The 13,427-nt window shown below is 41.3% G+C and overlaps 1 protein-coding gene across 1 annotated transcript in view; it reads right to left on the minus strand.

Annotated features, from left to right (window-relative positions):
• Positions 1–299: 299 nt before the first annotated feature.
• slc25a28 (solute carrier family 25 member 28) overlaps positions 300–13,427 on the minus strand; it is a 59,674-nt gene continuing 46,546 nt past the window's right edge. The window contains exons 3-4 of the mRNA XM_072479608.1: positions 10,122–10,178; positions 300–1,544 (exon numbers count right to left, since the gene is read on the minus strand). Of these exons, the coding sequence (XP_072335709.1) occupies positions 1,024–1,544; positions 10,122–10,178 (578 nt within the window). The 3' untranslated portion in view covers positions 300–1,023. The remainder of the gene's footprint in view (positions 1,545–10,121; positions 10,179–13,427) is intronic.

Here is a 13,427-nt window from a genome sequence, read left to right on the forward strand (position 1 = left end):
CAGTGTAATATAACCTCAGATTTGAGTTATCTGCCTTCATCCTGCATAACAGATTAATTTGCTCAACTGTACACTTGATATACTGATATGCAGTGTGACTTAATGGTACAAGGCCAAGTGCCGAGACTGGCAGTTAACTTCTTCAGAACTCAAATCCTAAAGGTAACCAAATTGCAGATTTAAATTTTATTGCACATCATGGTTGGGCATGCAAAATCAACATTGTAACTCCACAACAGACCAGCGTCAGGACCAAAGAAAAAAAAAACTTCAAATTTGAGAGAAATGACAACACAACATTTCTTGGCTTTTTGTTTAATCATCTTCCTTGTGAAAACCCTTTTTTCTACATCAATGAATTTAGCTGGATAAAATAATTGCAGAATAATATTCCAGTGAATATGAAGGGCTACATTTCAGTTCTTATTTAGGTCCATCGCTGATGCAAATGTAGGCATGAAAAAGCTTGATGTAGTACAAAGAGTGCAGGGAAATACAGTTTTGAAAACAAACAGTATTTGCTTTGTGCTAAGCAGTTTGATGCCTACCTTGGCAGTGGTTTAAGTACTCTGAACTACTTGGTACAGGACACATACATACATAGGTGCAACAGTTGACGCTTTGCTAAACATGTAAACTTGTATGTGCTTTTTCTTTTTTAAAACATTGTTTAAACCAGCCCAGCAAACTGGAGAAGGAAAAAAAGTATCCAAAAGGAAAAATCTTAAAACAATCGTTTGGCCTTCAAATGTGCCCAACACTTGTGCCAGCAGCAAATACCTGTGCGTTTTCTTTGTCGACAACGGCCAAGTCTACCTGTCATTTTAGATGTTACAGCAAATACACAAACTTTGGTTTGACATTGTGGTCAGGAGACATGGTGATAATTCTACTCAATTGAAGAGTGCAGCTTGGATCAGCTCTACTGCCAGATTCCCTCATTAAAAAGGGTGCAACAATGAAAAGATAGGAGCAATGAAGTCCAAATAAGTTTCTATGGCATCAGTGCTGGATCATTGAACTTCAGTAAGTTGACCTTCTTTCACGGTGATGTTTGCTAATGAAGTATTTGAAGAACTCATACACAGACCAGGCAATAGCTGTAGATGGCATCTGATAGATAACTCTGGCCTGAACCCCCTTAAAATACGCTGGGATACCACCCAGCCGGTAAACCGTCCTGAAGGCATTTGCCATGCCAGAAAGATGTCCGCTGATGTTGAGGGAGTTTAGAGCCAGGGATTCCTGCGTGTTTAGTAGTGTTTTGCAAACGTCCAGTGGTGTTGTTACCGCTGCTGAGACAGCCCCTGCCATAGCTCCTGAGAGCACGTGCGAGGAGGGGTTGTATTGTCTGTGCGGATTCAATTTCTCCTGCAGGAACTCATAAGTCATGAAATGAACAGCCTGGAAGGGGATGTTCATAGTCAGTTGGGTGGTGTAGCTCCGATAGAATGCACCAGCCCCTTCATTTTTCCACACTGTCCTCATACAGTCCAAGACACGTTTGTAGGGGGAGTTGTACATCTGCATCCTTTGCTTCACCACTGCAGTTTAACAACGGATCAACACAAAACGTTCCAATTCGAAGAGAACGGATGTGGACACGGATTCCATGGCATCCCAGGTCACGTGTGCAGGCCATGTCAAAGAGAGATGGGTTAGAGCAACAAAAGCAAAGCATTAAAACAAAGGGAGAAAATAGAAAACAAGTTAGTGAAACACAGTTAGCAACTTTTCTCCTGACACACCAGCCAGCACAAAAAACAATTATTTCCAAATGCATATGTTCTCATTTGTAGATACAAAACACATTACTCTTACAAGAAACTGTTGCTCTGCGGTGCACAATATAAACTTCAAATGTGCAGCGTTAATTCAGTGTACAATTATTATATATTAAAGATACTCAAAATTAGGAACACAACAGTAGGCCGTTGAGCCCCTCAAACCTGTTCCACTGTTCAATTAAATCATGGCTGACCCATGACCAAATCCATATACACGCCATTGCCCCATATTCCCATAACGCTGAAAGCTCTCACACACAAAAAAATTCAATCTCTGATTTGGCTAAATTGCCCAGTATAATTACCATTTGAATTCTGAAATCAAATTGCATTAAAAACAAACCGTACTGGACAGTCAGTCATCGGTCACAGTTTGACGCATAATTTCCCACCATCAGCTGGCAGGAACAGAAAGAATGATTAAAAATGTTTATCAGGAGTTAGAATTCGTACTACTCTTAGACTGGTTTCATTTGTTGATATTATGGCAGAAAAGAAATTAGCAAATTATCTGTCAAAGTTGCAAATACACCACCTTGTATATTTTCCCTTCTCTCTGCACTGAAAATACAGCAATAGATTTTGACATCCTAAGCCTACTATTTGCCCACAACTCACCTAATTCTTGCTGTGGTCATACCCGATACGCTGCATTGACATTTCCCCCAGGCTTCAGAGAAAATTTCAAGCATGAGAAACTTTCTAATTCATAAAATGCTGACAGGTTAACTACCCATGTGATTTTTTATTGAACTAGAAACACTGCAGTACCAAAGGGAAAACTACTCAATTCTAATATTGGTGACCTGCAACAAGGCCATATTTTAAAGTTTTAAATTAGTGCAAAACAAGGTCAAACTGAACTAAGTAAATAAAAAAGTTCATGTACATTCACTACTGAATGTGTCAAAAAATGCTAGCAAGAACGAGCTGATAAGTAGACAGTGCAGGAAAGATGCTCCAGCCCATTTGGACAACAGGCCCAGGACAGAGTGACCCTATGGATTTAAAAGGGAGAAAACAGAAAATGGAGAAGATGCCCTCAAGTAATTCTGTAATTAAGCTAGCAAAATTGAATGGTACAGATGCAATGTGCCAGCAATTGGCAAAAACAGTTACTACTGCAGCTAGCGTTTCAAACCTGGTCCAGCCCTTCTCTATGCACTGATCTCAACTGCATACAAAAGTTCTTAGAAATGTAGTCCTGAATAAAATTAGCTGTGATGCAAGCATTGAAATTCAGCAATTATTAAACTCAAAAGGCTGTGGGGAGTGCTGCAGAAAGATAGAAGTGCTCAGTGCAGCTTTCAAATCTCTGCATAAATCCTTAATAAAAGAAACTTCTGGGCATTTGTAGAGTGTTTATTTAGCCCCAACCATTATAGCAGGAAAGCAGTTAGCAGAATTGAAAAATGAGGCAGTTATTCATCTGTAGTGAGTCCATTTAGTAACTTAGCAGGCAGTGCTAATGGATCTAATAATTTAAAACAAATTAAATTTGATAAACACACAATATGGAGTTGAGATTACAATACTTATGTATCACTGGTCATGTTGCAGTACAATTCCACGGGTGTCAGTAGCCTACAGGTATTTCTGCCAAATGGCTATCTATTTATCAATTTGTGATCCTTGACATTTTTAGTAAGCTATTCACCTCAGGCACCCCAGCCAAGCCTTGTCCAGCATGTGAACAGACAGCAGATCGATTTTGCTCTTCCTGCAACCCTGCTTCATTAAACTGGACCACAGTTGTCACTTGAAGTTTCCTTATATAAAATAAATAACACCTCAGACTTGCAAACCTGTTTCAGTGATTAAAGGGGAAAGCAACCAAGCTGATACATTTCCCACTAAGCCATCAGAAGATGTTTGTTTAAAATGCAATGTTCTAGCTAGAAATAACTATTTTAAAAGCTGCAGTTTCCAAAGCAGTCATGTTATAAACAGTTTAAAATAACATTTATATTGCACCTTTAATGTACTACGTCTCAAAAGGAGTTTACAGGATCTTTATGGAACAATTTGACATCAAGCCACATATGGAGATATTAAGTCACATGACAAAAGGGCTAAAGAAGCAATTTTAAAGTAACATCCGAAGGAAAGGCAAGAGATTGAGACAGATGCAGGGAGGGAATTTGAGTTTCGGGTCAGGCAGCTTAAAGTAGTTAGTTGCCAATGGTTAATTCACTTTACTGTTGAATCATTTTGGTAGTGTTTGAATGACTCCTGCAATCTGCCAGCCCATCACTATCCCAAACAATGTGTTACAATGGACTGTCGATGGACAGCCAATCACTCATCTAGAAAACATTTTTGTGCCTCAATGTTTTGGATGGAATTTCAAAAGCATGCCAATACAGTTTCACATAAAAAAGTCATTTTATACACTCTGGTTTGAAAGTAATTTAAAGAAGTGTGTCCATGCACTTGATTTTCAAATGGATGCAATTTATATATTATATTTAAACTTTGAGTTCATAAAACATACCCAATTGAAATGAAAGTGTTTGGAATATTTATTTTTAGATTACTTTCTATATACAAGTGTTTTGGCATGCCCATTAAAACCCATGAGTGAACTTAGGCTTGTCAGATGGAGATTGCAAACTATTGTTTAATGTATACTGCACAAATTGGAAACGGTAGAGTTTGCTTACAAGCTAGACATATTATTTCCATCTGAAGGCAATCCACTTTAGGTTATTGGAGGTGCAGGTGGCTAGGGACTGGGGTGGGCTCCGAAGATATAATTTTACTAGTCTGGTGGGGACGGTAAAGGCTGACGTGGGGAACAACCTCGGTCGTTGGCGGGCCGGGTGCAGGCAGTTAACATGAATGTGTTACCAGGATTTTTGTTCCCATTTCCTATTGTTCCTATTTGCCTGCTGGTCTTTTTACCAAACTTGTTCTTCAGGGGGGTCCACACATTAATCTTTGGGGGGGGGGCGGGGGGGGGGGGGGGGGGGAGAGGAGAGAGAGAGAGGGAGGAGAGAGAGGGAGAGAGAGAATGTGGCCAGGATTAGGAGGCTGGTTTTGCAGAGAGAGAGACAGGCTTGGCCTCCCAAATTTACTGTAGTACTATTGGGCGGCGAATGCGGAGAAGGTGCGGGGCTGAAATAAGTCGGGGGAGCCACAATGGGTTAAGATGGAGGTGGGCTCGTGTAGGGGGTCAGGGTTGCGGGCACTAGCAACGGCGCCGTTTCCAATGGCTCCGGGAAGGTACTCGGTGAGTGGTGGCCACTTTGAAGATCTGGAGGCAGTTTAGGCAACAGTTTAAGTTGGGGACCGGAACAGGGGGACTACGATTAGGGGGAAACATGGGTTTGAGTCAGGGAGGATGGATGCAAGGTTTTGGAGATGGGACGAGAGGGTGATCAAGGAAATGAAGGACTTGTTTCTTGGGGGACGATTCACGAGTTTGGAGGAATTGGGGGAGGGGGAAGGGTTCAGGCACCTGCAGGCTCGGGATTTTGTAAAGGTTTTCCTAACCTTCCTGATAGCACAGCCTCCTTGTTGCTGGAGGCGGTGCTGTCAGCGGGAGGGCTGGAGAGGGAAGGGGTTGTTTCAGCGATCTATGGGAGGATCCTGGAGGAAAGGGGTCTATGGAGGGGATTGCGGCAAAGTGGGAGGAAGAGCTGGGAGGGGGGGGGAAAGAGAAGAGAAGAGGTGGTGGAAGAGAGACTGTGGTGTGAGGCACTTGTACCAAGTGCTGATACAATTGAAGGTCGTGAAATGGGCGCACCTCACAATATCGAGGGTGAGCCGGCTGTTTCAGGGGGTGGAGGATGTGTGTGTGTGCAATGTGGGAGTGGCCCCTCAAATCACATTAGTGTGTTTTGGTCCTGTCTGAAGCTAGAAAGGTTTTGGCAGGAGGTAATGAGCACAATCTCGGGGGTCTTGCATACAGATGTGGAGTCCGGTCCCCTAGAAGCCATTTTCGGGGGTGTCGGACCGGCCCGAGTTGCAGGCAGGTGCAGGGGCAGACTTTCTTTTAGCCTTCGCCTCGCTGATTGCTTGTAGGCAGATCCTGTGGGGTGCAGGTTAGCCTCTCCACTCTGTGCCTCGATGTGGGAGGGGGACCTGCGGGAGTCTTTGACCCTGGAGAAAGTGAGGTTTGAGCTGAGGGGGCAAAGGAGGGCTTCTACATTTCTTGTGTTTTTTTTCATTAAGCACTTTCGGGAGTTGGTTGCCAGTGAATGTTGGGGGGGGGGGGGCTCTTTTCTTTTCTATTGCTGGGGGTGTTTAATTTATTTCTGTTTCTCTGTTGTATGGTGAAAATAGGACGAATAAAAATATATATTTTAAAAAGCTACACATCTTATGCAAAGATCCCACCATCGACCTCTTACAAAGCAAACGTCAAACCAGAATATCCAAGGCTGTCGCTCAGTCCCTGACAATAGGAATTCTGCTCAATGCAGAGATTGGGCATTCTGCTTCAGCCTCTGCACATTGTTATTTACAATAGTGAAATGGCTGGACAATTTGACGGTTCAAGGGTTCAATATTTCGACTCCAAATCGTTACTCTGTAAAACTGTAGTAAAGTGCGTGTTGATACATGCGCCTGCCTGTCAATGGGTGAGAATATGTTTGCTGTGGAGTTCCCATGATAACATGGCCACATTCATTGTCCAGACTTGTACATCAAGTGTGATGAGTGAAATAAAAGAAAAGTGCTTGTGAAAAGCCTCCCAACGAGAGAGAACTTTCAAGAGAAGGAATAAAAAGTCAAGATAGAAAGCATTCTGAATATAGTCAGTGGAGTATGTCGGTTATAATAAACAGAGCTCTTCATGCAATTGGAATTTTAATTTGAGGATCAAATAAGATGTAACCCAGTAACATATTAGATGGGAGGATTACAAAATGTTGCCATCAGTATTAGAACTACAGACATTTTTGGGTTATATCTATACTCAAGTCAGGAACCGAGGAAAACTCAATACCATATTTATTGACACTGCCTGAATCTTTGTTCATAACTTAAGATAGTTGGGGAGGAAGAGAACGAAGGAGGAAGGGTAGAAGAAAGAATTAGACAAGTTCCCGCTCTAAATCATTATTTATTTACCTCTGGGAAGCACATGGATGGACACTGGGATAGGACATAATTGTGTTGCCCTCCACAGTTGAATAGCCCACTAGCACGAATATCTAGGCTCCTACATAAAGAATGGTCACTTGGACTAGATACTGGAAGGCCACAATTCCCCAACATGTAGTCAACACCTTCAGGAAAGTAGAGAATTGATGGTTGGGGAGGGGTGGAGGAAGATAGAGAGAAAAAAGGATTAAAAAACAGCAGAGAAATTAAAAGCAACGCATGTAGCCGAGAAGTTATTAATGGTATTCACCATTTGAAACACAGCAGCTGCAATGTGCTTTGTTTACATAGGGAGCAGAATGCTGCTCGCAAATCTTTGGGAGAAAAAAACCCTGTTATTTTCAGGAAATAAGTAATGAATGTAAACATCAAATTTGACCCCCCCAAAAACGCCCACAGATTGCAGGTGACCTATCAGCACCCAATGCACCTGCAATATCCCAAGAACCTGCCTTTCCCCACTCTGCATCCAAAGGTTCAAGTGTTCCCATCCATGACCTTGCCTTCCCCAGCTGCACATTCCCTCCACAAGATGACACTAATTAAGCTATTAAAAACACAAACTGTTTTCTTTTTTAAACCAAGCTCTCTAAACGTCTGCAACTTGTCATTCAACACCAATTCCCCTGCCATTTGGGCATCTGGTCATTTTCTTGAACCCATTGTTTAACGTCTTTATTCCAGGCAAATCTATATATTGAATTTTAGAGAACATTTGTGATTTTTTTTAAAACCTCGTGAAATCGCTGCAATAAATAAGCCAGAAGTGCTGGTTGTTGGAATGCATCTGCCCACACTGGACAAATCCTGGTGCCTACACCTCTCGATGGAGCATCGAGCTGCAAAGAATGAGGCATCAACAATGGCCAGACAAGCTGCAGTCGTAGACTGTCCCGGCTTGAACCATTTGTCAATTTGAGTCGAGTCAGCTTAGCATTTAAAAAACAAATTAGAGCAAGCACAACTTGGCAGGCAGGCAAACTGTTACAATGCATCTGTATCATCTGCTTCACCCACAGCAAAGTTTAATTCCCATACACTTGGCATCACTTTCCAGTTTAGGGCTGACAGTCAACTTTTTCTTGAGCCGTTACACATTGGCAGAGACACCCACATCAACTCCATTTCTGAATGAGCATAAATGTGATTACAATGTTTGCACAAAGCCTGCTTTAACTTTCCGTGAACATGGAACACACAAACAGAAATGTTATCCAGTACGGCTTACTCCTTAGCAGAAATGTCACAGCTGCCAACATCCAACTCTTAAATATTATGTGCTAAGGATCTGAAAAATACTATTAGTCAAACCCTTTCCTCCTACAAAACTTGTCCAGGTTGCTAGTTTAAAATGATCAAATCTATTAATTTATGGCAGGTGAGAGGGAGAACAAATTCACTTTTTGCCACAAAAGCACTGGCTTCATATCTATATTTGCACAGTGCAAGCTGGGATAGCTCCAATTTTAGAAATACTAGCCAAAAATAGCCATTAGAATTGTCAAACACATACAATTCTACAATAGGTGCACCTTCACTATGCTTAAGATATCAAAATATAGATTTCTGAAAAGGAAATTTTAGTTACACATGTTGCAGACCCGCTTTTGCAATTTTAATATTACCTGTAGAATGCGAGAACTATGGTATGTACTGCAGAAACTAGGTGCGTGCAAAATATGATCAAGAAAGTTTTAAAATTCCTGAAATTACACAAATAATTCACAATAGCAGAGTACTGGAGCAGTAAAATATGATGCCAGAGAATGATCAACGGTAGGGTTCATCTGTTGAGATGTTAACCAAAAATATGTGATGCAGAAATTGCAGACCACATAGTCCCACCCAAGGGAAGGAAAAACAAAAAATAATTAACTTCTGGATAGGGCAATGCATTTCACATGAAGCAGTGTGAGCCTTACGCAAGAAAGCCTGGGAACAAGTTATCCACAACCTTTAATGTCCAGACGGAAAGTGGGAAAATTAAACAGAACCTTTGAATATCACCATTAGATTCACTGAAAGCAACCTCTGAGCAGCATGTACAAAGTGTAAAATGAGGGGTGGTAGAAAAGAGATACTGTATGCATTTTAGATTAAGTGGCATATCAGAAAAATGTAATTTACCTTTATTACTGCCAAGACCTGAGGAAGATCAATGTTCCAGACACCCCTCGAATGGTTTCTGAGAACTCTTACAATTTAAAAACAGGACCTCAAAAACTGAAATCTTTTAAAAATCAGTTACATGTCCTGGACAGAGTGCATTTTGATTTCCTCCTCTTTTTAAATAAGTTTGCTTTATCCCAATTCAAGAGAGCACAGTGAGTACAATGACAGAGGAACAGATTTGAATGGTGTTAATGAGCCAAACTACAAAACAACAAATTAGATTATCAATGCGGGTTATCTTTTGTTTAAACTACAGCATTTAAAACCAGCTCTCACACTGAAGAGAGAACCCATTCTTAACCAGTGCCTCGCTGGGTCATAATATTTCACAACATGCAGTCAATTAAGGAAGTCACATTTAATGATGAAAGTTTAAAAGTAGCCGTATGTTTTTAAGGAACCAATTTTGTTGAGTAAAACAATTTGGGAAGGAATTAGTTACTTGAAGAAAAATAAGTCTTTCATGACTTCTCAAAGCACTTTCAACCAAGCAGTAAGTACCTAGTGTGATCACTGTTATAGTGTAGAAAACTCTACATCCATTTTGCGCACAGCAAGCTCCCACAGACATCAATATTACCAGATCATTTGTTTTTGTGATTTTAGTTGAGGGATAAAAACGCTTTGAATAGTGCCACACAACCTTTTATGTACACCTGAGGGGGCAGACAACTGTTTGCCGTCTCATTTGCACCTGCAACAGTGCAAACCTTCTTCATTCCTCTCTGGAGTGTCAGCCCTACTTTATGTACTCAAATTGGGCTTGAACCCACCACCTAACTCAGAGGCAAAAGTGCTACCAATTGAGTACACATCTGGCCCAGTGTGCATTAATTTGACATCATTCCACACTTGCTCTCCAGAAGATTAGCCAGAAACAATAAACTATAATCTTGCAGTTAATTCATTCCAAGTCTGCATTTGTAGATTTTGAAGTATGCAGGAATACAAAATGGAGGGATTCACAATCAATGTACCTGAAACACACAAGTCAAAAGCAAGAAACAGTCAACTTTTTTTCAGTAGATTTTGTAACCTTGTTAACATTACCTTCAGCAGGGTTCATGGCCGCATCATGAAACAAAGTCGCCACACATCCTGCTGCACCTGCAAAAGAAACTCCACACGTGAGTATGGGTGAAGGTCACCCAGTTACCAATGCCACTGGGCAAACTTTATCCCAACTCAAGAGGGCGCTAACATAGTTTCCAATTCATTTCACAGGGTATGGGCATCACTGGCTAGACCAGCAATTTTATTGCCTATCCATAGTTTCCCTTGAGAAAGTGGTGGGCTGCCTTGAACCGCTGTAGTCCCAGAGGTGTAGGTACACTCAGTGCTGTTAGGGAGGGAGATCCAGGATTTTGACCCAGTAACAGGGAATGGCGATACATTTCCAAATCAGGATGGTGAGTGGCTTGGAGGTGAACCTCCAGTGGTTCTCAGGTTCTGCTCTTATTCTAGATTGTAGTGGTCATAGGTTTGGAAGGTGCTGGCTAATGAACCCTGATGAGGTCCTGCAGTGCATCTGTAGATGGCATACACGGCTGCCACTGTTTGCCGGTGGGAGGAATTGAATGTTTATGGAAGGGGTAGCAATCAACTAGATTGTTTCGCCCTGGATCGTGTCCAGCTTCTTTTATTGTTGGAGCTGCACTCAGCCAGACAAGCGGTGAGTATTCCATTACATTGCTGACTTGGGGAGCGAGGAGGGGAGTTACTCACCGCAGAATTCCCAGCCTTTGACCTGCACTGGTAGCCACTGTATTTACATGGCAAGTCCAGTTCAATTTCTGGTCAATGGTAACCCCCAGGATGGCGATAGTGGGGGATTCATTATGGCACTGTGCAAGGATCCCCAGGGCAGAGCAATCACACTTCAATGCAGATAGCCTGAAGAAATATTATTATTTTGATCACAGATCAGATGCATTAAACCCAACCATTTTCTTTCTGGCGCCCATCCATTAAAAATCTGTTCAAACATTTTAGTGAGCAATTGCCTCATCCACATGCTTAGTGGAGAAAAATAGGTAGAATACAAACCAGGGGGTGGGGTGAAGAATCATTTGGTTAAGAGTTTACTTCACAGTCACCACTATATCTACAAAATAGCCCAGAAATCATGTTCTTCAGTATTCAATTTACATTTAACTATTTCTCCTAATCTTAATATCTTGTTGAGAGTGAACGTCCGCACACATTCTACAGGAAGAGTAATTCAGGAAAGATGGTGCCAATTTCTTTCTCCTGCTAAGGCACATCTAAAATTTCTAGAGTATCCTACTGAGAATAGGACATTCATTCTGCCAAGTAGAGCACCAGGAACCATAGCTCCCTCCAAAGTGTTGGATTTACTGAATACAAAACCTAGGTAGCCTCACTCCATATAAGGATATATTATTAGGAAGCCTTTCAGTTTGATCATCAGACTATGTGGCTGGCTGTTTCCAACTAATTGAAGGCAGAAGATGCAGATAACCTCGCACCACCAAGGATGTGAGAGAGATGGTGGAGGAGGTAAAGTTCAGACACCCTGTTGGACATGTGCAGAGGAAGGAGAGCAAAACACTCAATTCTCATACGGACAAACGTTTTGTTCAGATTTGCAACACTAAAATGTTGCACCATCCTAGCAAAGATTGAAATGCAAACATCCGTTGGAGTGAATCAATGCACTGGTCAGAATTTTTCTGCAAGTTTGATTCTAACCAAGATGATTCACTCTCCAACAATAGTTAATGTGCTCACTAGTACAACCAGTTCTGTCAGCTATCGATAATAGCCGACTACACAGCCACAAATCCAGCAACCACAGAAGCTATAGGATTTGCTGAGCTGAAAGATCTTGCTGAGCGATTCAAATGTTTAAAATTTGTCAGTCAATGCATAAAATTGTTTCTTCCAGTCAACAGGCAAGAAAATAAGCATCCAAAAATGATCAGATGTCCAATGTTGAACGAGTAGTGTGTTTCAACGTTTGGTCCTTCCAAATTAGCACTTCTTGGGGAAGACTCAGTTAAAACTATTGGTCAATAACTTAAAAATCACAAAACAGAATGTAAAAATAGACCAGTGTTTTACTTACCAAACACTACATTACCTGAAAAAGTAAACAGACACAAGGGACTTGAGGAAGGGGATGGAGGAGAAAGAGCAACTGGCTAAGGAATGCCAAATGAGTTACCAGCTCTTAAGCAAAACAGGACCACACTAACTTCAAATGATGCACGATTTTCTCCTTTCACTTATTCATCAGCATTGCTGTTAGCAAGCAGTTAAACCACTAAAGGACACGCAGGTGACACAGGCAGTTAGTATTGGGATGAAGAGAATCGTCAAGAAATTTAGATGAGTAATTTAGAAAATGGTCAGCTGCGTTGCAGGGAGGAAAGCAATGAGAAAGCCTGGGGACAAAGTTATCCTTTGGCAAGGAACATTGACTGTCATCCAAGTCATGATTTATATACAGGCCCCGTTTCCAACCAGCAAACCCCAGTCCCACCAAGTTTCAAATTGAAACTTTCATCCCGTTATCTCGATTGTATCTGTGTTTGCACACGCATGTCGGTGTCTGTAAGAGTTTAGTGCATCTAATAGTGTAGAAATTACCTGGGGAAACATCATGCCTGACTAACCGGAAAGCAAACATGAGGGCAACAATCCAGCTAAACCAATAGTGCAGAATTGTTTTCAGAAAGGACACATCTCTTTTGGAAGTTTGCACCACTAGATGGAGCATGGCTAGTGTGTGAAATAAGACTTGCAGAACTGGGCCTGTTCCATAGAAAGCATGCTTGGGCACCCAGGAAATAGAAGAGTAGTGATTGATGTTTTACAGCAGAAGGAACATTAGTTAATAAGTTAAAGGGGTCCAATACTTGTAGATTGGAATTAGAATGATTAAAAACCTAGAAGTAATATCTGTATTTAGCAAAACTAGTTCCGAATTAAACATAAACTAACGATTCGAAGTCAATATAAACAGATAGTAAAGCCAAAGTCATAGTGAACCAGATTTTAGTAATATAGCAGTTGTGTGTTCAAGACCATGATGGGACAGGGATGCATAAATAGTGGAACAAGAGTTCTCCATCCTCAAACTAACTAGGTTATTAAATGAGTTAACAAGACAAACCCGCACCATCTATAGATTTTTTTAAAATCAAGGAATTCTGCCACTTGTGATTGAGGTAAACATCATGGATGCATTTAAGTGACTAGAAAAGCACATGAGGGAAGAGAACGATATGTTGGGGTTAGGTGGGATGAGATTCGTGTGAAGCATAAATTAGGCCATGTGGCCTTTTTCTTTGCTGGAAATTCACTTTAAATATCTACCCAAATACACTGAAC

Source organism: Scyliorhinus torazame, chromosome 16 (assembly GCF_047496885.1).
Source record: "Scyliorhinus torazame isolate Kashiwa2021f chromosome 16, sScyTor2.1, whole genome shotgun sequence".
NCBI lineage: Eukaryota > Metazoa > Chordata > Chondrichthyes > Carcharhiniformes > Scyliorhinidae > Scyliorhinus > Scyliorhinus torazame.